We start from the raw sequence: 26,519 nt of genomic DNA, 5'->3' as shown, positions 1-26,519 counted from the left end.
ACCCACGCCCTCTCAGCAGTGGGTGGCTAAATGTCAGAAATCCCTAAGCCAGCTTTAAAAGACTGACGGACAGTTAAGATGGTAGCTAGGCACAGTTCTGACTATTAATTCATTCCCAAACAAAATATTTGGCTCTAATTTGGGGGTCGTTATCCACAAGTACCGGGGTGTATACACGCATACACAGCCCCTCTCCCAGAGTGAACTTCTAGTATCCTCAAATATTATAACAGGCTCCCCTTTTAGCTCACGATCCAGTACATGACCATGTTCCTAATGCCTTAACGACTGCAACGGGGTCCCCATCACCACGAATAGCTCATACTTCTGCCAAGCCCATTTGGAATTTTATGAAACAAGTAAGAAACACATCCTAAGATCTGTCTAATAAGTCTCAGGAGACATTGAAACTACCAAAAAGTCAGGAGAGTCTTTAATACAATAGAAAATGTTCATTAATCTAAGTTCAGCAGCTGTTATTGATCACCGCATAGTCATATTTGGAAAAACAACATAAAGATTTAAAACTTCAGAAATTCAGTTCTTCCAGAGCAGTTTTGTACAGAACAAACTCATTTAATCTTGAAAGCACCATGAAGTGACACTACATATCAGCAAGCACAAAAAACAAGAACATCATGGGACTTAACCATGTAAACTACACCTTGAATACCACTAAGGTAGATTTACACTGCAGGCTTGAGCACAGCACAGAAGTACTCAAACTGACTCAGATATTATTTGCCACTTAGCTCTGCATGCAATGTAGATATACCCTGTATGTCTGAATATATCTCATGAATTAATTAACTGAGCTCTGCAGTACAATATTTAGGCCCTCATTCTGCACCATCAAAGTCAACAGTCATTTTCCCATCAACTTCAGAAAGTGCAGGGTCAGGCTTGTAATCACAAACATAGTTCTACTAATAAAATATTTGTTTCTAACATAAAGTTGTGTCAAGTTCAAACATGAGTTTTGAGAGCATGCAGATTGCTTACAAATGCTTAAAAAGACTGGTTCAGAATCTTTCTTATATATACACACACAAGTCCAGCTGTCACAGACAGGCAATGTAACTCAGAATCATGAGCTTGCTCTAGTTTTTGGTAGTGTCCTGCACACTTCTGATAATTAAAAAATAAAAAATAAAAAAATAGTTGCCACAATGGATTTCTGACCATTCCAACTTGCACATGAATATGATCTCTTCTTGCTGCATCCAGTACATGAAGTTTCACAGTTGCTTCTCAAATGCAAATACCAAGTAAATACCTAAAAAGGAAAATGAAGTATTTAAAGTTTCAGCTTCCTCTGCCACTCGATTAACTTTTCAAAATGTAAACAAGTTGATACTCTGCCCAAACAACCTGTTAGCAGGTTACTGAAATTATAAAAACTGCTATGGTTTCCCAATGAGTAACTCCAGCATTCAACTCCAGCATGGTTTTAGACATATTTTCACAATAGAGCTAAGAATGCACAAAAGCAAAATACTTTAAATACTGTTGATATGGTTAATGCAACGCTAACTTCAGTTAGCGGTATTACTGAAATGTGAATGTAATTCATCAGTTACTATGCCATTTTACACATAATTAACATTCACTGGTACATAAAGTCATATGCAACTAAGTTTAAAGACTCCTTCATATATGCAGTAATTGGGGTGAAATTATTATTAATATTAAATATTAATTATTAATAATTAACAATAAATATCACAGACAAAGAAGAAATATTTACAAATGCTAGATGGCATTTTCTCAACTCCAGAACAGTATGATTCTAGAAATGGATACTCATACAGTCCACACCAGCACCCTTAGGAAATACTTATTTGGCATATAATCGATGCTAGCTATGTCAGAAATTCTTATGCTTCATACCAGACCGTTAAGTTAAACCAGTTTCTTGAGACTGTGACTCTAATTAAACATTTATGGATTTCCACTTGAACTCAGCTTTTGTTTTCATGGATGAGGTGCCATAACTACATTGCAAATCTTTCAAGACAAGCCTCAGCAATAAAGCAAACTGTAGTTCCACGTAACGAGCAAGCTGTGCTTACACCTTAACTATCAGAAGCTCTGTACTCCAAATCTCTCTGAAAAGAGACTACTCAGAAAACACAGTCATCACTAACTTTTAAAGGTATAAAAAGCCCCTCTCAATTACATTAAGAGTTTACATAATACTTTTACATTGCTGGAATTAATGTCTACCTTCTGAGTCATACTTTTAAAAAAGTGATAATAATTTAAGAAAGCAAATACCTTAACTAAAGATTTTTTCATTAGTGAATTGAACAGCATTTTTTGTTTTTAAACCATCAACACAACCAGGACAATGGTCTGCAAAAATGCAAATGCTGGTTGGCTGCAGTTACACAGAAGTTAGTAATAATCTCTCTGAGAGTTAATTTTTATCCTTAGAATTCCCAGTCCCTTATATCTGAATTTTATTAAACTTTTATTAAAACTAAAAAGTTTTCCATGGCACATGCTCACAAAATTTCAAAACATATTTAACAATAGTGTATCCTTTTCAGTATCTGAGGCACTGACTTTTTTTCTCTTCCCTTTATAAAACATTCAAATACCTCCTCACTATCCACGCTTTAATTGCTTCTTCCTGAAACATATATCACTACAGGCAAAGAGTAAAGCTTCAATCCCTGTCTTCCCAAAACAGATTTGTATTATTTTTGATGAACGTATGTCCCAACTGGAGTTTGTTTTCTAGTTGACTGGTAACAGTATAATATCCAAGTGTACCAAACAGTAGTATTTAATCCCCTAACACTAGCAAAATAATCCTTTAACACTGGCATCCTCTTTTCATACATCCTAAGTAAGGCTTCCCCAAACTATTTTAGCCCAAAAGTTTGTGTGCTAGAAGCTACTTAAATAAAGCAAAATTTCAACCTATTTTATGCACTTCCCTCCCAATTTCTTGAGATGTGTGTACTACACAATCTATACATAGGCATTTGAATAACACAAATAATAAAATCTTCCTATATTTAAAATTTGGATTTTCTTCCATAACCAACAGGCTATTTTACACACTTTCCATATCAGTCATTCAGTCAACACTGAGTTTTCAAAACCATACTTACTTGTTGCTTCCCATTCAGATTTACTCAAGGTTCCCTAGAAGGGGACAAAAAAACCCAAAAACACAGTTTCAACAAAAATTGAGGAAACAATAACACACCAGTTTAACTCAGGATAATCAATCTTTCACAGACCAACTTCTAACCGCCCACGCTGGCTGGCTACTTAGGGACTAGAAGAGCCTTACTGTAGACAACAGATACTTATAACTCCAATAACTAGGACAGTAGGGAATTGGAACACCCCAGATAACAGAACACACCTAAATTACACAGGTATAGGAGAATGGGCCAACAGTCTGTTGGGCGGGATGCCTCTGTAATGCAGACAACGCCGAGTCCATTACCACACATCAGTGTGACTTGACCTGGCTCAAGCTGCTCTCCAGCCCGAGATGCTCAACACTTGTGCAGAAGTCAAGAAGAGGCCCTCTATCACGGTGCTGCCACCTTCCCCGGGAATACTGCCTGCCTCCACCTAACACCTCCCTGCAGCCCACAAAAAACTCTATTTGCAAGAGACTAACTCCCAACCCAGCTCACACATTGTGGAAAAAACAGCCTGCCTTGGAGCCTAGGAAACCTACTCCTAGCTCAGCCTTTCAGATGAAAGCAGGGCAAGTGCACAAGTAAAAAGCTGCTGCCATTTACGCTACCATTTAAGAAGCATGAGGTAACAACAACAACAAGCTAGTTTTCTGCTCTGCCCATTCCATCCGCTTCCAGTGAGTCCTCACTTGGGGCATGATTTAGCCCATAAGCTACCCACTGACCAATCCTGACCAAATGATTCATCTTTTAAAATGCTAGTGAAAAAAGGCTTTTTCAAGCAGGTTTCTTCTCTGCCAGCTGACGCAGCATCTGGCAAAAGACATCTTTGGTCTGACTTGACCATTCTCATGTTCTTAAGCTTATTTCTTAAAAGAAGCATTTTTCTTTTTAAAATTTTTACATTTCAAATACAGAGAGCAGGTGTCTTTTCCCTCTCGATGTAGGATTTTTATACATACAGTAAAAGGAATACATCTTCAAGAATTCAGAACATGAACGGTAGATAAACCAATGATTAAAAAAAGAAAAATCCAAGCACAAAATCTTCAAGCTGACCAGCCTCATGCTATATCTATGACTACAAAATACGATGCCATCAGTAACTGCATATGATTTTACTAAAACTACAATCTTTACTCAAACTAGTCTCCAATTTTAGTTCTCTCTTTTCAAAGAGCCTCAACACATAAAAAAAGACCTAAAGTTCAGACTGAAAGAGCCAGCACTGCTTATCAGGAACCATTCAGCATGAATAGTTAGGTTAAACCAAACCTTTGCAAGGTTTCCACCCAGCCTGACTCCTCAAATGCACAGGCAGAAGCAAACACGCAGCTACCTGCTACCCAGAACAGCTAGCCTGGCTACAGACAGAGAGGCAATAGCCAAATGGCAGCAGTTCCTGGGGAAAAAGGACAGCAGACATTGCTTATCCTCCTGCTCACTTCCTGGGAACAGCAGCTGTGCCGTCTCCTGTCCATCATGCATGCAATTCTGAGACCAATAGAGAAGAGTGAAAGGCTGGGAGGGGGCCAGCTGCAGATAACTCCAACATTGTCATTTACTGCTAGGACAATGGAAGAAAGAAAAACCCTTTACAAAAACATGAAAAAGACAGCAAGCTAGCATGTGCATTAGAAGACAGGACTAGAAGCAGAAAAAACATATTTAATTGGACCACTGATCTAAAATCTAATATGACCTCCATTAAAGATGGTTCAGTATTCTTTTATTTCCAAAGTCATAAATCAAGCTGCCAGAACAGAAGAAATGCAGAAAAATATATGACAGGATAGCAGACTAAGTTTTGTACACAGTAAGATTATGATAATCACAAAGAAAGTTTCTTTTCATTCCAGAATGTGAACAGAATATCATATTTAATAAAATTGAGGGCAGAAACATATGGATTTAGTTTTATGCACATAGGACTAGTCTAATTCTAGGAGCTCTGTTAAAAAAAAAAAAATGAAGGCACACCAGATTTAAAAAAATAGCATTTACAGAACTTCAATAAAATCAGTTGAGAAGTGAGCTGGATCTTCTTCGCCCAAAAAGACAACAGAAAAACAATGTTTAACATTTCAAATAAATACAGTATTATGAAGAAAGTTTTCAACTCTCCTGTCAGAGGATTAAAAGAAAACTAAAGCTTTAAATCAGTAGCGTGAAGATCCAGAAACATAAGAAAATTCTTCAAATTAAGAAGAGTTATGTTAGAACAGCTGCCAAGGAAGATGGCAAAATATCCTTTCCCTTTACATTGTTACAAATTTCTTAATAGCTACCAAATTAAGTGAATTTGATTCTTTGAGTATGGGGTATAGATTAGATGAACTCCTCAGCCCTGCAGCTCTATGATTTTTCACACGCGCAGAGACATTCATACCACTTTCATTGCAGTTGAAATGAAGAAGGCAGCACATGTCCAAAAGATCAGGACCTCAATTTTAGACACCATTTGCTCTAGTGAAGTAAGAGGGAACTTACCAATGGTAACTTCGCCTTGCCATCTTTGATGAACTCTTTTGCATGCTCATAATCATCAGGTTTATCAGAAACAAGCCTGGAATCACCAAATGTAGAATATGGCTGGAGAACGTAGGAAAAAAATAAGAAAAAATATTAATTGCATAGTAAGATACATTAATCACATCAGTCATGGGTTTGCCACAACATAGCCTAGAACAGAGGTTAGTAATAATTAAGAGGATCTTAAATTTAGATCCCTCCTTTAAAGCACCTATAAGATCATGTCTGTTATTCCCTATTTCCCAGAAAATCCGTCACCCAGGATTTAGAAATTAACTTTTATCCTTATGTCTCCAGAACAGGGGAAACGGAATAACTATGCCTCGGCCCATCGATCCAGCCTGTCCAGATCCCTCTGTAGGGCCTTCCCACCCTCCAGCAGATCAACACTTCCACCCAACTTGGTGTCATCTGCAGACTTACTGAGGGTGCACTCAATCCCTTCATCCAGATCGTTGAGAAAGATACTAAACAGAACTGGCCCCAACACTGAGCCCTGAGGAATAGCACTTGTCACCAGCCACCAACCGGATTTAACTCCATTCACCACAACTCTTTGGGCCTGGCCATCCAGCCAGTTTTTCACCCAGCAAAGAGTATGCCCGTCCAAGCCATGAGCAGCCAGGTTCTCCAGGAGAATGCTGTGGGAAACAGTGTCAAAGGCCTTACTAAAGTCCAAGTAGACAACATCCACAGCCTTCCCCTCATCCACTAAGCGGGTCACCTTGTCATAGAAGGAGATCAGGTTAGTCAAGCAGGACTTGCCTTTCCTAAACCCATGCTGACTAGGCCTGATCACCTGGTTGTCCCGTATGTGCCACGTGATGGCACTCAGGATGATCTGCTCCATAACCTTCCCCGGCACCAAGGTCAGACTGACAGGCCTGTAGTTCTCGGGATCCTCCTTCCAGCCCTTCTTGTAGATGGGCATCACATTTGCTAACCTCCAGTCAACTGGGACCCTGCCCTGGTTAGCCAGGACTGCCGATAGACAATGGAAAGTGGCTTGGTGAACACTTCCGCCAGCTCCCTCAGTACCCTTGGGTGGATCCCATCCAGCCCCATAGACTTGTGTGTGTCTAAGTGGTGCAGCAGGTCGCTAACCATTTCCCCTTGAATTACGGAGGCTTCATTCTGCTCCTTGTCCCTGTCTTCCAGCCAAAGCTCTCTGTTCAGCCAGGCCGGTCTTCTTCCCCGCCAGCTCATCTTTCGGCACATGGGCACAGCCTGCTCCTGTGCCTTTAAGATTTCCTTCTTGAAGAATGTCCAGCCTTCCTGGACTCCTTTGCCCTTCAGGACTGCCTCCCAAGGGACTCTGCCAACCAGTCTCCTAAACAGGCCAAAGTCTGCCCTCCACAAGTCCAAGGTGGCAGTTCTGCTGACCCGCACCTTACTTCTCCAAGAATCGAAAACTCTCATCATTTCGTGATTGCTATGCCCAAAACGGCCTCCAACCATCACATCACCCACCAGGCCTCCTCTGTTCACAAACAACAGGTCCAGCAGGACACCTTCCCTAGTTGGCTCCCTCACCAGCTGTGTCAGGAAGTTATCTTCCACACACTCCAGGAACCTCCTAGACTGTTTCCTCTCCACTGTATTCTGTTTCCAGCACGCATCTGGTAAGTTGAAGTCCCCCAGGAGAACAAGGGCTAGAGATCGTGAGACTTCTCCCAGCTACTTATAGAATACTTTGTCTGCCTCTTCATCCTGGTTGGGTGGTCTATACCAGACTCCCACCATGACATCTGCCTTGTTGGCCTTCCCCCTCATTCTTACCCATAAGCACTCAACCCTATCATCACCATCATCAAGCTCTAGACAATCAAAACACTCCCTAACGTACAGGGCTACCCCACCACCTTGCCTTCCTTGCCTGTCCCTTCTGAAGAGTTTCTAGCCATCCATTGCAGCACTCCAGCTGTGCGAGTCACCCCACCATGTTTCTGTGATGGCAACTATGTCAGTTTTCGTGCTGCACAATGGCTTCCAGCTCCTCCTGTTTGTTGCCTATGCTGCATGCATTGGTGTAGATGCACTTCAGTTGGGCTACTGATCCCATCACCTTTTTGGGGGAAGAAGCCCTAATTCCTACATGACCATTCTCAGGCGCTTCCATGGTTGCTAACACATCCATAACCCTTGCATCTCTGCTGCCGCATGGATCTCCATCCCCTACCTCCACTGAGATGGCAGACCAAAGGACCTTGCTAGCACACTGTCCCTGAAACACTAGTGTGCTGCCCCAGGCTTATCTCTAGTGAGCCTGGTTTTATCCCTTTCCCCCTTCAAATCTAGTTTAAAGCTCTTTCAATGAGCCCTGCCAACTCCTGTGCAAAGATCCTTTTCCCTGCTTTGAGATAGGTGTACTCCATCTGTCACCAGCAGGCCTGGTGTCATGTAAACTGACCCACGATCAAAAACCCCAAAATTCTGCTGGTGGCACCAGGCTTGGAGCGAGGTATCGATCTGCTGGCTCTTCCTGTGTCTTCCCTCATCATTCCCTGCAACTGGAAGGATAGAGGAGAATGCTACTCGTGCTCCTGATCCCTTAACCAGTCGTCCTAAGGCCCTGAAGTCTCTCGATTGCTCTCAGACTTCTTGTTGCAACTTCCATTGGTGCCTACCGTAAAAATCAATAACGGATAGTTATCTGAGGGCCGTACCAGGGTAGGAAGTGTTTTCTTCACATCTTTAACCTGGGCCCCAGGAAGGCAGCAGACTTCCCTAAGAAGTGGGTCCAGTCTGCGTACTGGGCCTTTTGTTCCCTTCAGGGGGGAGTCTCCTATGACAATGACCCGTCTTTTTTTCTTTATGGAAGCAGTTTTGACACAAATCATAGGCCAACTTAACCTCTGCAACACCTCCAAGCTAGATGAACCATCATCCTTGTTATTGTTCGGTTCCACTTGCAGAGCCTCATACCTGTTATGCAAGGGCACCTGAGAAGGTGGGGCAGTCACAGAGGAGATGCGCCTGCTGAGCTGGGCAGGAACTTGTCACCATTGCCCCCTACCCGTTAAGTCACTGTGTTCAGCCAGGCGGAGAGAGGATAGGGAATCCTCCGCATCATGCATCCCGTCTGCCTGTTGGGCCTGTCTCAGGGAAGGTAGGGTGTAATTCCTGTAGTCTCTCTCTCTCTTGCACTCCCTGATACTCCTCAACCTACTCACCTCCTCCCAGAGCTGTGTCACTAAGTGGAGGAGTTCCTCTACCTGGGCGCACCTCCCACAGGCGTGCTCGCTGCGAGTAGGGCACACCTTACAGCTTGACACCTGGGTGGCAGCGTATTCCCAGCGGAGCTCTGTCTGGGAGGCTGTGTCCGTCATGGCAGGTGCAGAGCTTACTGAGGCCATGGCTTTCTGCTGGGTGGATACCATTGCTCCCTAGTCGAGCTGGCAGAGCTTCAGTGCCCTTCCTGCATGCCCTTCTGCCACCCAAACCGCCACACCACGCCCTGTTTGTGGCGCTCCTGGTCACTAGCGCTCCCTAAGGGCTTCTTTTATACTTGGGGGGGGGGGGCTTGGCTGCCATTGCTCCTAACCCTGCCCAGGTCTTATAAGCCGCTGCCATGCGAGCTGCGGGCTCCTGGCGGCTCTCCCAGCTCTCCCTGAGGTTCGCTCAGTTTGGGAAACCCCTCTGTGCACTGTGCTGGAGCACTCCACTGCTGATCATGCCAGCACCGGAGCTGCTTGCCTCAGCGACTGAGAACGAAGCTGGTATGTCAAAGGTTGCGTCACCATGCTACGTGGCAATATGAGCCCATACAAAGCACCGTCCCTTTCAGAGTAACAAGGACAGTCAAGTCCACTTCAGCCCATGTGACTCAGTTTAATAAGTGACCAGATACTTGACTTGATAGTTTTCTGATGAAAAATTCTACTGTTTGAGGAAGGAAGGAAGCACAGAGAACTGTGAGTAAAACCAAAGCCTCAGAGATGGCTCCTCTGAAGCTCCTAAAGTCATCCAGGATAAGAGCTTGAGCATAAAAAAGCAAAAATGTTGGGCAAAAACGCAAGCTCAGTTACAGTTAAGTACCATTTTCTTCGACAAACACACCCTGTCCTTTTATTCCTACAAAGATTACTTTCTGTCTTTTCAATCAATATTCCTTGCACAAAGATCCAGCTTTCAGTCTCTCTTTGCTGAGGAAGAAATGGATTACAGTTACCACTATCTGACACCAGGCATGATTCTTGTGCTTCTGCATACTACTTAATAAAAACAAAAACTTGCCTCAAAATTTAAATTTTACCTGCAAAACTAAATCACTCTATTGGGTGCTGGTGCCCAGGTGATGGCAGCAGGGGGCTGCAGAGTTGGCCTCCGTGAGGAAAGGCCGGGGCCGGGGCTGTCCCAGACACAGACCGTTCCACCAGCTCCAAAGGAGCCGCTGCAGGACATAGCTGAGACCCTGAGCCGCGAGTGGGGTGCCTCTGGGAAAGCATATTTAAGAAAGAAAAAAAAACCTGCACAACAGCTGTGAGAAAGAAGTGAGGAAAAATGTGAAACTACCCTGCAGACACCAAGGCCAGAGAAGAAGGAGAGGAAGGAGGTGCTCCAGGCACTGGAGAAGAGACCCCCCCTGCAGCCCACGGTGAAGACCATGGTGAGGCAGGCTGTCCCCCTGCAGCCCATGGGGGTTAACAGTGGAGCAGATATCCACACTGCAGCAGGTGGACATGCCCTGAAGGAAGCTGCAGGCTGTGGGGAGCCCACACAGGAGCAAGCTCCTGGCAGGAGCTGTGGCCCGTGAAGAGGAGCCCAACCAGGATCAGGTTTTCTGGCAGGAGCTGCAACCCCGTGAGGAACCAACCCATGCTGAAGCAGTCTGTTCCTGAAGGACTGTATCCCATGGGAGGAACCCATGCTGGAGCAGGGGAAAAGTGTGAGGAGGAAGGAGTGGCAGAGACAAAATCTTATGGACTGACCACTACCCCCATTCCCTGTCCCCCTGCGCTGCTGGGCAGGGAGAGGAGGCAGAAAGGTCAGGAGTGAAGGAATGAAGTTGAGCCTGGGAACAAGCGGTGGGTGGGGCAAAGGTGTTTTTAGGTTTGTCTTTGTTTCTCACCATCCTACTCTTTTTGTTTTGGTAATAAATTAATCTTCTCCAAGTTCAGTCTGTTTTGCCCGTGACAGTAATTGCTAAGCAATCTCCCTGTCTTGACCCACAAGGTTTTTTTGTTATTTTCTCCCCTCATACTTTTGGGAAGAGGGAATGAGAGAGCAGGTTGGTGGGTGTCTGGCAGCCAATCAAGGTCAACCCACCACAGTTGCACTTTCAGCCACAGGAGTTTAGTTCTTCTATTGGTAGCCCTTAATTAATTGCACAATGTTCACAACAGGAATTTCAATTATTGTACAATAATTAACAAGATGTAAAATGCTATTTAAATGAAACAAGTTAATTTCATATTTACCTCCAAGGCCTGCATTCTCCTTAACAGCATTTTATGCTCCTCGTTCTTGATTTTTTCTTCATAGAATTCCCGAAACGTCATTTTGTAGACTAATTTCATACCATGCTTCTTCGCCATTCTGTCAAAATAATAAGCATAATTAGGGAAGCCACAAAATTATTATAGCTTTATTTTCAAAGGAACAATTTTAAGCCACAGTGACATCTGATGGTACTCACTAGGATTACATTCTTTCTAGAATTCATTTAAAAAAAAAAAAAAACATTTAGATGAAAAAAACTGCACTACCACCACAAACTGTACTTTTTAATTAGGACAACAAAAATCTACACAGAAGTAATTTACAAACATTTGAATAGCAAAATGTCTCTTCTCCCAACGCACAGAAGTAAGTTCCATTTGAACTTACAGATAGACTATGCTGTTTTCCCTGTAGTATCATCACCCTGTCATCTCAGACATTACAGATATATTTAGAGAACGTCTTTCTACTAGATTAGTGCCTTACATCTCAATTATAGGTAAACACTGTGGTCATACAACGCTGAAGGTACAGGTGTCAGTGACAGATGGTGGTGTTTTTCATAGAGAACTACAAATGAAGTGTGTGAAAATATATGGGTTTGAAGGGAAAGCTTAATATTGTTTAACAACCACACTGAGCTTGAGTGGCAGGAAAAACCCCAACATGGAAACACTTGTCTGTACCTCAGGAGACAGGCTGTGAAAGGCAAATCTGAATTCACACAGAGGTAACAGCAAAATGTATGCTCACAGATTAAGAAAATTTAGAGGAAGAAAAAATAAGTCATAGGAAAAATCCTATGAACATCCAAAGAAAGTTGGAGAAGACAAGAAAGAGGCACCATGATGAAGAGGATATAGAAGAAAGCTTGCTGAAGAACTAAAGAAAGGTAGAATGAAACCCCCCAAAGAGTCAAGATTAAAGAAGAAAAAGTTGACAGCACTAAAGGTTTGCTGACAGATCCAACATATCAGCTAGAGACACTCTCGTGTGAGACCTAGTTTAAGTCTTCACAGCTTCTGACCAGAGCACCTTCAGCTGAGTGCAACGGACAGATTACAGTTGTGGATGGAAATGCAAGAAACCTCTTCATTTGGAGCAACAACAAAAAATGAAGAACTGAAAAATATAATAAGAAAGCCAAAATACAATTTTCTGCAAGTATTATGCAATGACACACATGCTAAACAAATGCTTATTATGTTTCACAGCTTTCGCTATATAATGAATTCAAAACTCAACTTACTCTTCCAGTAATGGAAAGTAAACCAAGAACTCAGGGACATCAACCACTTCTTCCAAGTGGAAATCATACTTGCAGCCAAACAAGGGATATTCTCCCTTCTTTTCAAATTTTACATTATACACCTCATTCCCAAATGAATTTGTTTCTGAAGCTTCAAGTCGCTTTCTATAAAATGAGATATAAACAAACATTAATTGACCAGTAAAACCTTTAATTTAACAAGCAGAGAAAACTACGCATAAGAGGCCTGAAAGTGTTTCTCCCAGTACTACAGCATTCAGTGATCTCTGTAGTTTCCCACCTCCCTTATCTAATAAGGCAATGAAACAGTGAAATGAAGCAGCATGCTAGGTTGTAACAGCTTATCATTCCTATAGAACATACCAAGGACTAAATGGACCTAGAAAATTAACCTTTAGCCCAGACACTGTCTACATGGACAAGTCAGGCTTCTTGGAACAACCACAGCAAAACCCTGACAGTTATTCCCCAGGCTGTGGCTACTTTGCCACTATTTAAGTCGCTACAGAGGGTTTACGTATGAAGATGTATACTCTATACCAGAAGAGCCATGGGTGCAAGAGACAAGGATTGGTACAGATTTCCCTGTTTGAGTCAAGTTCACAAGTGACATTTTCCTGACTAGAATCCAAAATTGTTGCAAAAAACTTGCTTTTGTTTGCTCAAACATACCAGAGCATGGTAAGAACAACTATCACTTAACGACGCTTCACAGACTTTTGAAAGACTAATAGAATATAAAAGTACTTACACCAGTTCAAAGCTATTTGGAGTTGTGCCAATGAAATACCCTCCAGGAGAGAGGTTCCCACAAGCATTTTTAAGCATCATGTCAGCCTGCTCATATGTCTCAAATGAGTAATGGTAAACAAATTGACAGCTGCAAATGTCAAAGCGCGTATCTGGATCATTGTATTTGGAAGACAAGAGATCCTGAAATAGATTAAAAAGAAACAAAATTGTAACAAAAGCTACAGAAACAAGCACGATTCACTTAAATCTTCCAACAAAATACACTACTTCCATAATTCTTTGAAGTTTTTCCTTTCAGCCCCCACTCCTTCACAAGCTCAACAAGAACAAGATGAAACAGGTAAGAGTAAGTCCTCTGCTACACAGAAAACCATACGTAACATTTGGGAACAACAAGAATACACGTACACATTTCAAAGTTATCATGTCCTCAAATTCTGTTCATGTTGTCAAGTAATACCACTACACCTGAAAGGCCAAAACCTAAGGTTAGTTACCTAATAGTTTCCAGAGATGTTTTACTGCTGAGGGTTCATAACTGGTCACTGTTTAGCTGGGAACAATTATTATAATAAAATGAATTTTCAGTTCACTAAGTGTCTATAATGAGAACTGACCCATTAAACATATAATTGAGACGAGGAGGTATTGTTTTAAATACAACAAATTGCCTGCCCACCAAGTTGTATTTGTCTGTATTCTCACACACGTACAGACAGGTATACCAACATACTCCTCCCCACTCCAGACCAAGTAACCACGAACTCTGAAGAACTTGGAGCCCTTGAAATTTGTCAGGTTAAAGTTTGCCACAGTTTGACCCTGTACTCAGCAGCTCTCTAAATTTTTTTGATCAGGCTTCTTTTATACAATACTAGTAAGCCACCATAAACACAGGAGCACACAGGTTCTTCCCAAGGCCCATGATATGCATTCCGTACTTAAAATATTTCGTACTTAACAGTTCTACCCAAATTTCTGTTCTCTCCCAGACTTCCCATCCACCCACTCACTCTCAGTGTCTACCAGCTCATGCCACATACTGTCAACGTTCTGTATGTGGCAAGGCAAAAACGGACGCTTCACCCATAGCAATTTTATCTGTTCATTTACTCCCTATCTGCATTTTGAGAAAGAGAGATATGGGAAACTGAGAAACAAGGGTGGGCAGAGCTGTGAGAAGGAGATTTTGCATTACATACAACACAGACATACCAGGTCAGAGAGATGAACTTTTGTGTCCATGGACAGACAGAACAGAGCGTGCAACAGAAAATACATGTGCATGTCAGACTGAGCTATAATAGCAACGTGAAAATATCCCTTTTTCTCCTGGCCAAGGCTCTCTCCTCTCTCTCCCCTGACCGTAATTTTGAGCCGAGAGAAATGACCTGGAACCTGCAACAGACTGTACTCCTCAGAAGAAGGAGAGGCAACCAAGAATTCAAGCCAGCAATCCTTCCTGTAAGGCTAGGAAGAACAATTTCAGCCTTTTCACAGATATGCTGGAACCAGGTAGGCTCTGTCCCTCCGCCTGCATCAGCAGGGCACACTCAGCCTGCATTTCTAGGGAGCAAAAGCAGTGCTGCTTACAAGACTGTCTCTTAAGCCTCAGCGGTATTCGGTATTGCCTCCAGACAGTCTAAGAAATCTGCTCTGTCACGCAAGTTTTGAAGATATGTATTATAGTAATTAAAAAGCTGCTAGAAAAAAAAGGACTGGGATAAGCAGAATGTATAAGTCAAATCAGAAAATGTCCTTTATTCATTCCAGAATAAAAAACACATTCACCAAAGTAGCTTCTGACATCACATGCTGGCTCTCAGAACTCCAGAAGTATGTAGTCATTCCCTTCCCCTTGTCAAGTGAAAGAAACTGAAAGCACCAGATTTATTATCTGAAAAAGACATTAAGGCTTCAAGAATGTTACACTGTAAAACAGCAATGAAACACATTTAACTACGTCTCAGTAACTTGTACGGTTGCTTCTCCTGATCGTACAACAATCTGATCTTAAAAATATACGTGCCCTAAATATTATGGCACTAGCATCACTTCCCATACTTGCTTAACACAGGAATGTCAAATCTCCAAAATATTATAAAGCATAGGAACTGTACCTTGGTACTATCTGCTTGTATAAATTCTGCATCAAAAATATGTTCATTATAACGACATCGGGCTTTCATGTCTTCATATCGCTGCCTGCACTGTTGCACAGAAATGTCAGCAATATCTAGAGAGAGAAAAATCAAGAAAAAAAATAAAAATTAAAAAAAAAAGAAGTGTGTAAACTACTCCCCAGACAAGAAAACTGGAACAATTACTGGAACACAGCAGATCCATCACAGCAGGGATAAAAGCTGATCTTTAGTTACACTTTGATGGGAACAAACACTTTTATTTCCAATTTGTAGAGAAGGAATTTAATTTGCAGGAGGTGTTTGGGACTATAACTTCCTCATTGTCAGTCTTTACTTTAGACAAAAGTTGTAATGTGAAGATTTTAGAAAGCTCCCAGCCTCAAAAGTGCAAAGCAAGCCTCCAGAGTTTCAAGTGATGGGTACTAGGTGATTGATACTAAGTGCTGTTAGCATTAAGTGTCTGGTATGCATTAGCTAAAACAGTTCAGCTCCCAGAGTTTCTCCAACAGTACTGAAAGCTCTTCATCTTCTTACAAATATACAAGATGTTGAAATGCAATTATTTGTGATATATGCTGATATATTGCATCATGGGAATTTTTTTAATTTTGTTTTTAAGACTGTTCCTTTCTCAGACACACAGTTTCACTGAATTATATTAAAACTAGCATTTTGCAATAAATTTACATAAGAACTTTGTAAGCAAATTCATTAACTCTATTTGAAGACTGCCAACTGAAAAAGAATGGCAAGAAAGAACTGTAAAATGTAGAATACCCAGGATAATTCCCACTAATGAATTTTATGAAATTTTTGTATCCGTTAAATTTGAAGTTAAGCAATGCTTACTCTGATTCTCCTTAGCATGCTTTTTGGGAGAAAAGAAGATGGTATCTCCTCCCCAACATCTAAGCAAACTATTTAAATGAAAAACTATTTAATCAGACCATTTTTTGTCAAACCACTGCAGGGTTTGTTTGATTTTTTTAAATGTAACTCTTATGTGCATATTTTCAGAACAGTTAAAAACACTACAAAAGATTAGATGTGGGAGAAAATACATAAAATACAAAACGTCAGTCTTCTCCCCAGTGTTACACTTTGCCTAAAACAATCTGTGGTAATTGTGCATTTCTTTACTGATAGTAGTTTTTGTTTATGAGTTGAACAGAAAATCAATGGTTTGTGTATTTATGCTGGCAATCAAGTTGATGTCTTCAGGTTAAAAGACAAACGAAGACTTTTTGACAGAAGGTATATCGTTGCATTCTTGGGCTTACTAAAAAAGGAAATAATAAAAGACTGGAGATGTGCTTGTTTTTCCCATAAAACACTGGTGTACTTTTCCTGGAAAGTTATTGCGTCTTCTTACCAGTACAGACAAGTTTTTTAATTCTGCCTTTTTTCCATTTCAGTAAGTCTCCACCTTTGCCACATCCTAGATCCAAAACAGTTATATCACTCTTTTTCCGTCGTACCCGGTCTATAAATTCACCTAGAAAAATAAAAAGAGAGAACACATACACAGGTCTCTGTAATTCTCTCGTATTGTACAGAGATCCCTAAAGGACCAAAAGGGTTTGAGAATTTCAAAACATCTCAGAACTTACTTTGCCTCTAAGTCTTCTTAACATTACAGGCTTAAATCTCTTTTTCTAGAAACCACTCATGATGAAAGCAACCACAAACTTTTAAAACTATGGAGAAGATAATGAATATTTTCTGTGCTTAATGTGCTTTGCATGGAATGTGACCAGAGCTCTGAACTGTTTCCCTGGCAGACAAAGGCAAAACTGCACGCCACTAAACAACCACCCCGTGCGAGAGAGGGTAAACAGGGTTCCCTTTCATTACCATTATAATGAAGGTAGATGTTATTTGAAAGTATGGGAAAGCCTTTTGCAAAAGAGTAAAAGCCAATTAAATGCATCAGCCACAACTTTTCCTTGCAGTCACATTACAAAAATGCATAATGTTCTCCAGTGACTCTCCTAGGCCTTGCCATAACATTAGCTACTTGTTTGCTGTCTTTTTACTCTACATATACCAATTTCATTTTCTCTTCTGTCTCCACTCTGTCTCAATTATCTCTGCTCTGACTGATGTTGGCATACTATGCAAAACATATCAGCATGCTAGCAACTTTTCTTCACAGTCAGAGATATCAAATATGTTTGGATACAACTGCTGTAATGCCACACTACTGAAATTTATCATGATTGAAAGGCTTCAACACAGGCTCCAAAGAAGTCTTTATATAAACTGAAATATTGCTTCTAACTGCTCTGATACAACACAACAAAAAGCAGCATGCTAAGACAAACGGTGCCAACATCTCCTGGCATGGATCCCTCTCCAGGAATCTGTGGTGCTCTGCTGGTACTTCTTTTTGTTTGGAGATACCTGACGGTTTTGTTTCCTCACTTTGGAATTAATTTATGGGATAGCAGACTTGGCGTTTTATAAAAAGCTGCTGATTCTTAAAGAACTACATCCTCGAGTTTTTCATCTTTATAAACCGTTGGCTGTGGGTAATATAGAAAATATTTACATGTTCAAGTTTCCTACAGAATTGCTTAATCTAGACCTAAGGACAGACTGCTTTGGGAAAATGGCTAGGAAATTATTTGAGATACATTTAAATAACAAGACCAGCTCAATCTAACAAGAACAGATAGATTCTTTATGATTTAAAGCTGTACCTTTCTCTTTAAAAATGTCATGAAGAACAGTTTCCAGTATGAAGTTTTTCTATTTTTCAGATCAGTTGATCTTTAAAACTTTAGCATGTATTTGGCACTCCAACAATATAAAACACTATCACAAAGATTCAAAATAAAAACATAGATATTTTATTGCACTTGAAAATTTTACTATGTATTAAGAGACAAAGTGCCATAATCAACATCAGAAAGCAGAAAAAAAGTTACATTTTGATACAAAAATTAGTTACGTTTTATTAAAGTCTAAGCAATCAATTAAGGAAGCTTACCAATGAGGACGCTCTTTGTCCAATTATTAAAGTTTCGGAGGTAGAATATGCGAGACTGGCTACGTTTTTCCAGTCCAACTTCTTGAAGTTCATTATAATGCGCAGCTACAGCTTGCCCATGGCCTATCTCACGCTGCAGAAACAAGGGAAGGAATAGACTCAAGCAGTGATTTCTTTTTATTACCTTTTCATTTAATCAAAAGACCCATGTTCACTTTGAGCATTTAAGAAAGTAAACAAGTAATACTATGAAGAGCACTATCATTATAATATAATATCATTATCATATATAAAAACATTTCCCACATCTGTCCTCGTACTGACATCAGTACTTCAATTATCACAGAGACAACTCCCTTAAAAATTTAATCCCCTTTTCAGTTCATCCAAGTAATTTCTGACGGATGATGCACAGCATCTCTCCTTCACAGAAATACTTAACTTTCAGCTCTCTAATACTCTCACCACTCTCAAAGAATCAGTTTCATTCCCCTTAAGCCTGGGATTGAAGAAGAGGATGTTCCTTCTTGAGGAACTTTAAGCTTCTTCAAAAATCCTGTTTCAGAAATTCAGTGTTTACATCTAACAGAAGTGTATAAACTGGCAATTTAACCAAAATGCCAACTGGCTGATGTCGCATAAAGCCCTAAGTGGATGATCCCACTGCCAGAGCTTTAAACAGAGCATGGTAAGGAATGAGAGTAATGACTTGAAAACGTATCCCATTTAATGCTTAACAATAAGCTGTAAAAACATCTCTGTTTTAGCCTTAACTGTAAATATTCCAAGAGATTTCTGTCACATGTGGCACAGAGAAGCAGTCTACATCCAGATATTCTGCTCCTAACATTTCTTCACCTTGAAAATAATCTTCAATGATATACATGAACTTAAAATAAATTCTAAATAAAATACAAAGTGACAGAACATGGAGAACTAACACAAATTCTGTGAGGCACAAAAGTGTTTGAAATAACAGTATAAACTAGAATTAAGGATTCTCAGTTAAAACCCACAAACACGCCACAAAGCCCCAGCCAGTACAAGTTCACACAGCAATTAAAAGCATTCCCAATAGCTGACTACAAAAGTCAACATCCTGATATCTTATTATTCAAATAGCAGCTCCTCAAGAGAAAAGAAGGTTTGACTGACTTGAATATACTACATGAATACTTCAGTGTTTCATATAATTTTGGTAACCTTCAGAATGAACACAGACATACTTGTCTGGAATCTCTATGACCCCATCATCTGTTTGTTACTACACTCAGCTGACTGATACTAACAAATATTTTGACCATTTCTAGGGTTTTTTTTTTTTTTTTTTCGGGTAAGCACAGATGGCTCCCTGAATGGTCACTGAGGGTGATGTAAGCTAGAATGGCTGACTTTGACAAGTGTGGGGGACATATTCATACAATCCATTAACGCATCTCAGCTGCTGCAAGCACAGTTGCAAACAGCCATCAGCAATAACATGCAGATGCTGGCAGCTGTGCTCAATGCAATCACCCCTCTACACCCTTAAGCTACACAAAACCAATTTATTTCTTGTCCACCTAAACCTTATTCCAGAACTACCTTACTAAAAAGATGAAAAGGTTAATAATGTTTCTACCACAATAAGGGCACCATTTATTTTACCAGATTGCTTAGCCATAAATTAACATCCTGGAAAAATTCTGAACAGAGAAACAAAACATTAGGTCAAAGACATTTTGAAATTATACTCAAATATCTCAAAAGGTCAAAATTAGACTGGATATTGCAGCATCAGTTTCTACAAGCTCATACGTAATAAAGGAGAGTGTCATACAGAACATTACCCTTTTCACCCTCCCGGTTAAAAGGACAAATATTTTCTGCTACTCTGGCAGTCTTAAAAAAAAAAAAAAAAAAAAACCAAAAAAAAAAACCCAGCATCTGTAAACCTTTCAGTACTTCACTTTCCTAACAAATCACACTGAAATTATATCACAGAGGATACAGTTTGTAGAGTTTTCTAAATTATACAATACTGTATTGAGGAAATTCAAGAACAAAATTATCTTATGGAAGAATCTCCCACGCACAGATAACTATACTAACGCACTGGATAACAACACACAAAACACATCAATTCAAGATACAGGACCTGGACCAATGCCTGTAAACCCTACACTACACTACCAGATTGCTACCACATAGATGATGGAACAATAGTCTTAGAATTAGATTAAGCGTTTGCTGAGATCAGTTTTCTTAACATTCTAATTACTAGCCCTCTTTCTCTTCCATTAAACCCAACATAACTTTTGCACCTGTTGTTTTGCTAGGAAGCTAGCCACAAACTTTGATATGCGGTGTTTCATGCTGGTTCACATACGTTTAGCATAAATATTTTCAGCCTTTTCTTAAGCTAAGGCTTTAAAACAAGGATGTGAACATAGCTCAAAATAAATGATACTCACTATTTTCTTCGGAGGTTCATCTTCAGGATCTAAATTCTTCCTTTTTGCTCTGCTGTCCTGCTTAACACTATCAACTTCTTTTTCATTTTCAGTGGGGTGCGCTGTACCTGAAGTTGAACTATCGCCTTCCCAACCAATACCTGAATCTGCCTCTAAGGTATGAGGTGTTTTCTCCACTTCTTCATCCAAACTCTTCTCTACTTCCTGTTCCTCTGTCTTGGTTATATCAGCCATTTCTGACAGGTTAGTCCCCTTGTCCATTGATCAGAATGGAAATCTGTAGAGGGGAAAAAAAAAGAAAACCCACCAACTATTTTCAGCGTTGAATTTCACTTACTCGTGGTTACGGTCATGACTTTCAATCATAATACTGGCATTATAGAAAACCAACATGCCTTTGCCCTAGACAACATATAGACTTTGAATTTGACTGGTTATTTAATAAAGATAGCACAACAAAATATGTGGAATTTCAAAGTACTCTCATTACAATAAGATCAAATTAAGATAAATCTTTACTCTTCATGTTTGAGTCTCTTAGCTATCTTTATTGATTCAACTGCAAAGCTCTGTTGAGCCTGTAATCTTCCTTTTCCCCTACCCATACAAAGTAACATGCACATCACTTTACATTTAGAAACGCAAGCTGTCAGAGTCCCTCAAATTAGTAAATTTGTTATTTAATATGATATGCTTTCAAACGGGTGCCCTCAAACAAAAAAATCAAGGTGCTTTTAAAGAGCAAATTTTCATAGCACTTGTGGATTTAAGTTTGCCAAGAATATCCACTATGCCTCAAGCTTCACTAACACTAGGCTTCTTCAGCTGTAACTGCATTTCTGTATCTCCACTTCACAAACACCTATACAGCTGCAAATCACTGCCACAAAGCTCATTTCGTCTCCAGCACATCCCAGCCTTCTTTACCCCACCATCAGGAAGCAGGGGACTTACTTTTCAATCAAGCATAGGAGAGGATACCCGGGCAACTCCTTTTCTAAAAACAGTGGCCTACTTCAGTCTGTAACAAAAAACATGCACACTCCACTGTATCCAGGCTTAAGCCTCCTAATGAGGGCCAAAACACATCCATTAAGTGGGCCACTACAGAGACCCCCGAGCGGCTTTCCTCAAAACAGATGGCCTCAAAGTATGACTTATGGAAATAACTTTTCCACTACGGTACAGCATCTAACTCATGCTTCCGAAGCAGCACACCCTTTCTTATCGTCGCTCGGCTGCTCCAAGCAGCTGACCAGGTGCCTTCAAGGCCTCAATTCAGAAGCGATCGGAATTTCAGAACCAGCGATGGCAACCAAGTGCCCGGGGGGCAGCTCCTTCGGAAGGACCCCCGGAGAGCTCGAAGCGCCTGGGGAAGGGGGGGCGGGGCGGGGCGGCGCTCGAGGCCCAGGCAGCGCAAAGAAGCGACAGACGCTGCAGCGCCGCCCCGTTAACGGCCTGGGCCCTGACGACTTTCAGCTGCGTCACGGGAGGCTGCGCAGCGGGAGGGAGCGCGCCCCGACGCCGGCAGGCACGCAGCCTCCGGCGGGGCGCCCCGCGGCCAGGCCGCCGCCGCCGCCCGGGCGGTTTCCCAGGGACCCCGGAGCGGGCCGAGGCCCGGCCCACCGCAACGACGGACACAGCGCGCGCCGCCGCGGCGCCACCCAGGGGCCCCGGCACGGCCGCAGCCGATTGGCGACGCTTGGTGGCGCGGCGGAGCCTCCCGCGCGCCCCGCCCCCCCTCGGCCCCGCCCACCTCGGCTGCCCGCGAGGCCGAGGGCCCGGGGCCCGCCTCCCGCGCGCGGCGGGGCGCGCCCCGCACCCCCCACGTCGCCCCGCGCCGCCGCCGCCGCCCCGCGCCGCCTGTCCCCGCGCCTCGCGCCCCCGCCGCCGGGCCGCCCGGGAGGGCGCGCGACACTCACCGGGCCCAGCGCTCCGCCATCCTGTTTGCGGAAGTGACGCCCCCCCGCAGCGCGGCGGCAGGAGTGGCGGCGTCACATCCGGGGGACGCGGCACTGCGCACGCATAAAACGTGACGGGGCTCCACGGCCGGGCTCGGCCCGCCGGGGGAGAGGACTACGCGCCCCAGAAGGCCGCGCGGCGGGGTGGGGTGCGCGCCTGCGCAGTGGGGCCCCGCCGGGCCTCAAGGTGATGGTGGGGACGGGCGTTGCTGCACGTTGCCCTGCCGCGCGCGCGGGGCGGGCGGGGGGAGGTGACGGGAACGGCGCGCGCGGCAGCGGCCGTCGGTTCAACCGCCGCCCGGTGCGTCTCCATGGCTCGGGGCCGGTGAGGAGGAGCGGTGGCCCGGCCACAAGGTACCCCCCTGGCGGGGCCGAGGGGTGGGGGCGGCCGCCCGGGAGCGGGCGAAGGAGGCTGCGGGCGCCGCCCGGGGCTCCGCTGGCGTGCGGGGGGCGGTGGCGGCTGGTGGGGAGCGGCGGGGCCTGCGGGCGGCGGGCAGGGTCCCCCGGCTGCTCTTGCTATCGCGGTCCCGGGGGATCGGGCTAACTGACCTGCGGCCGCCGGTGGCTGCGGGGGGACGGCCCGCTCAGAGGCGCCGGGGCCGAATGGCTGCTCGGAGCTCCGTGCCGCCCTCCGGGCTGCTTTCTCTTTTGCAAACTCCGGGGCCGTTTTGTCTGGCGTGAGAAAAGTCGGCTGCGACCCGCTGACAGCTGTACTGTTAAAGGGCCGTGGTTAGGTTGCGCTCCTGAGGGTGTTTCTCTCCGGAGACAGCTGATCCTGCGCGTGTCTTGACTTTTTAGGCTGCTTAAAGTGGCTGTGCAAATATTTTCTCGTCTAATAAGTGCTTTGCACGGTTTCTGGTGACTCGCTTGTGGTGCGTGACAAATATGTGTAAAGGGCTGGCTTCCCTCAGGAGGAGAATCAAAACTGAGAAATACGATTTTTGCTTTTCTTACTTGTTCACTGGTAAAATTATGTTTTCTTGCTCATCTTGAGCTTTCAGCACTTTTTTCTCTTGCATCTTGTAGGCACTAGCTTTGGAGGCCTCTGAGTCCATAGGAGGCTGTGGCTGGCTGAATGAGATGCAACCCTTCTGGCAAAGTTGCATAGAGTTATGGTTCTCATTAGTAATCTGCTTCTGGTGATTAACTGTGGGAGTTATCTAGGGAGTCAGACTGAGAAGTTGTAAGAATTTTTATTAAGGCTGTTAAGTCAAATGTGGATTTTTGTCAGATATTACAAACTACATGTTCAGCCTCATTTATGTCCATTTCTGAATTGCCTTCTACAAGCTGCTCAAAAGCGAAAACATTGATTTGGACAATAGTACATGAAGTGTCCTAGAATTTCTTACCAAAACTAATTCTTAAACAGGCTTCAGCCAAAAGTGTTCCTCAATTTACTTAAACCCCAAGATGTTATTGCTGTTATGAGTATAAATGTGAAGTGATTTGCCAAAGTTTTGCTACTTTAGGAAGAGATAGGGAACAGGTTCCTCGTTTGGAATGTGTCTTGCTGCCTGTGCCACTAGCTTATATGACTTGCAGCTGCTTCTGTGTGGGAAATGCATGCACAGAGGATAATGTGTCCCCACCATCCATCTCCTCCTGTGGGGCTGACAGCAGGTGTTTATCTCCTTTTCTGTTCAAGGGCTGTTTGAGGTAAAAGGGGTATGACTAGCCTCTCTGGCAGCATTATTGAATTGCACTCACTGCTTGAGAAGCACTTCCATCAGGGAGGGGAAAAAAGAATTGCTTGATGATTTGGGTAGCTGGATATCAGGTGGCTTGCACATGGCAAAAACTGAGTAGGCAAATTCAGGCTGTTAAAGAGTGTGTAAGGAATGTAAGAAGTTAAAGATTTATCTAGCATGACTGTCTACAGATCTGCTTTACAGACTATAGCCACTGATAAGAAAAGGCTGGATCTGGTTTTGGTTTTTAAAAGGATCTGTGTAATTCTCCTGCTGTAGATGATCTTTTCTCCAGGTAAACTGGCCTAACTCTGTGTGTGTGCTTATAGGCATCACTAAAAAACCGAAGTCTGTTTTTGCAAGACAGAGTTCTTGATGTCCCCTTATCCCAGATAACAGCCTTCAGTTTGCATCTTCACACGTTTCTGGATCTGTAGGGAGTTCTGACTGGTCTTGAAGATAAGGCCACAACAAATTCAATTACAAAAGCAGAAAGCACACTGATTTTTAAAATGTAAACCTGCTAGTTGAATCCATAACATTCCTTGCAATCAGTTAGTTTTGCAGATTGGGAAGAAGGTCCAACATAGTTCTTGTTGTTGTTGATACACTGTGAACCCAGAGAGTTGAAGCTGAACATATTTTGAAAATTAGACGCTGAAGCAAATTAAACATCAATCAGCAATATTTCAGTATTAAGAATGGAATAAAACCACTAGAAGAACTGAGGCCTGGGCCCAAAATGTGATTGAAGTCTTCGTGGACAGTAAGATATCATCACAATAAATCATAAAGATTTTATCTGGATATTCTGATAGGTAACTACCTAGTTCCATCACTTTAGATCAAGGGTCAACCTCAGGTCAGGGATTCTTAATGACTGTGAAGTACCTCTAGTAGATTCTTTGACTTGGGACAAATGGATTGTGTAGTATGGCAACAACAGCAACGAAAAAGAATACTGCTCAAGTTACAGCATTTTTTCTTAAGTCTTGGAGCATGATACCTCCTCTAAAAACCACAGATTGTTCTTCATGTCCCTGTCCTTATAATAAAATGACAGTAAGAGTAGAAAGTTGTTATTCAGTTAAAAAACCTTATCCTTTATTGTGAGGATACCTTCCTAAATTCAGTTGATTGTGAAGATACCAGTACATGTGTGTTAAGTCCAGCATACTTCGTTCATATTAAGTCAAGAATGTATGGCTTCAAACTGTCAGGAAAATTACGGTTTAACCAAGTGTTAATAGGCCAGATTGGTGTGTCTAATTATGTCAGTCCTCCTGCCTTTTGTCTGTATTAGTAAGCAAGCAGTTAAGGACAGAAGTAATTTCTCCTTGAAGACACTGGGATTGTACAATAGGGCTTTACCCTGCTCGATGTCTAGACTTTTCTGCAGCACAAATGGTAATGATTGGTGTTCCTCGTGAACTTGGTGTTTCTTCCGAACAGTTCCAATCCTTTCTACCCCAGTGCCTTCCATCACTTAGTTCTCCCCACATCATCTTCAAACTAGCTAGCCATTGTATGAGTCAACAAAAAATGAAATTTTTTTGTTATGTTTCTAGACGTGATACTGCTCCTTCTAAACAAAGGCATCTGAATGGTAAAACTAGGTCTTGGTCTGTGTGCATCAGAAAACGAAAGTGCCATTTAGCTGGGCTGTAAATTTTAATTCCGTGGATCTGCTGTTTGATCTTGTCCAAAGTCTGACCTTGACCGTGTGTAACAGTTCTTATATAAACAAAACAAGAAGTTTCGTGCTTGTGATTGTGGCTTTGTAGAGCGTTGTGGCAGATGATCCCCTGCAGCTCTCTAAAACTTGTGTAGTCTGTCCTTGCAGAGTGGGATGAGGGAAGGGAATGGGGGTTACTGCAGTCAGGTGCTCATGAACAAATTATAAAACACAGCTGTAGTTTTTTCAGGTGGATGGATTTTGTTGGTTCTAAATAAAAATAGGTGAGTGGCTTTACAGCAGTTCTGTTAAGTCTCTTCCAAAAGGGGCTGATGGAAGAATTGAGTAGAATGCAAAAGCACTTGTCTTTTAATTGTAATGGTGGTGCTCAGCCCCAGCGCTTGCCGGTTGGTTAACTATTTGCTCTTAATATTTTGTG

The 26,519-nt window shown here is 42.5% G+C and overlaps 2 protein-coding genes across 11 annotated transcripts in view; one reads left to right on the top strand and one right to left on the bottom strand.

Moving 5' to 3' along the window:
- Positions 1-1,101: 1,101 nt before the first annotated feature.
- Positions 1,102-22,755, bottom strand: RNMT (RNA guanine-7 methyltransferase). 5 transcript variants are annotated; one of them, XM_082327381.1, is made up of 11 exons: positions 22,676-22,749; positions 21,708-21,774; positions 20,754-21,030; positions 18,301-18,433; positions 16,681-16,803; positions 15,285-15,400; positions 13,163-13,344; positions 12,391-12,555; positions 11,120-11,237; positions 5,658-5,759; positions 1,102-1,276 (listed from the first exon to the last, which is right to left on the bottom strand). In XM_082327381.1, the coding sequence occupies exons 3-11, from the start codon at positions 21,012-21,014 to the stop codon at positions 1,136-1,138; spliced, it is 1,341 nt and encodes a 446-aa protein (XP_082183507.1). In that variant the 5' UTR covers positions 21,015-21,030; positions 21,708-21,774; positions 22,676-22,749; the 3' UTR covers positions 1,102-1,135. The 5 variants fall into 5 exon arrangements, with proteins under 5 accessions (XP_082183507.1, XP_082183509.1, XP_082183508.1 ...); XM_082327383.1 differs by lacking the exon at positions 22,676-22,749 and adding an exon at positions 3,123-3,156 and having other exon boundaries at positions 21,708-22,334; XM_082327382.1 differs by lacking the exon at positions 21,708-21,774 and having other exon boundaries at positions 22,676-22,755.
- Positions 22,756-22,816: 61 nt separating this feature from the next.
- The window catches only part of FAM210A (family with sequence similarity 210 member A), a 30,312-nt gene continuing 26,609 nt past the window's right edge, over positions 22,817-26,519 (top strand). For 3 of the 6 annotated variants that reach the window (XR_014229836.1, XM_082327499.1, XM_082327497.1), the window contains exon 1: positions 22,922-23,068. The gene's annotated coding sequence lies outside the window, so the exon portion shown is untranslated. The other 3 variants (XM_082327500.1, XM_082327498.1, XR_014229835.1) reach the window with 3 other exon arrangements.

This window comes from Platalea leucorodia (assembly GCF_965183815.1).
Source record: "Platalea leucorodia genome assembly, chromosome: 1".
NCBI lineage: Eukaryota > Metazoa > Chordata > Aves > Pelecaniformes > Threskiornithidae > Platalea > Platalea leucorodia.
Note: the sequence above shows the minus strand (reverse complement) of the source record. Positions and strands in the feature narration are given on the sequence as shown.

What these genes read in the sequence shown, in the direction of transcription:
- RNMT (XM_082327382.1), bottom strand. Translation starts at nt 21,014, where the DNA reads ATGGACAAGGGGACTAACCTGTCAGAAATGGCTGATATAACCAAGACA. An exon ending in GACAAAGAGCGTCCTCATTG is followed by an intron (nt 16,804 to 18,300) that starts GTAAGCTTCCTT and finishes TTATTTTTCTAG; the next exon opens with GTGAATTTATAGACCGGGTA. An exon ending in TACTTTCCATTACTGGAAGA is followed by an intron (nt 11,238 to 12,390) that starts GTAAGTTGAGTT and finishes TTATTTTGACAG; the next exon opens with AATGGCGAAGAAGCATGGTA.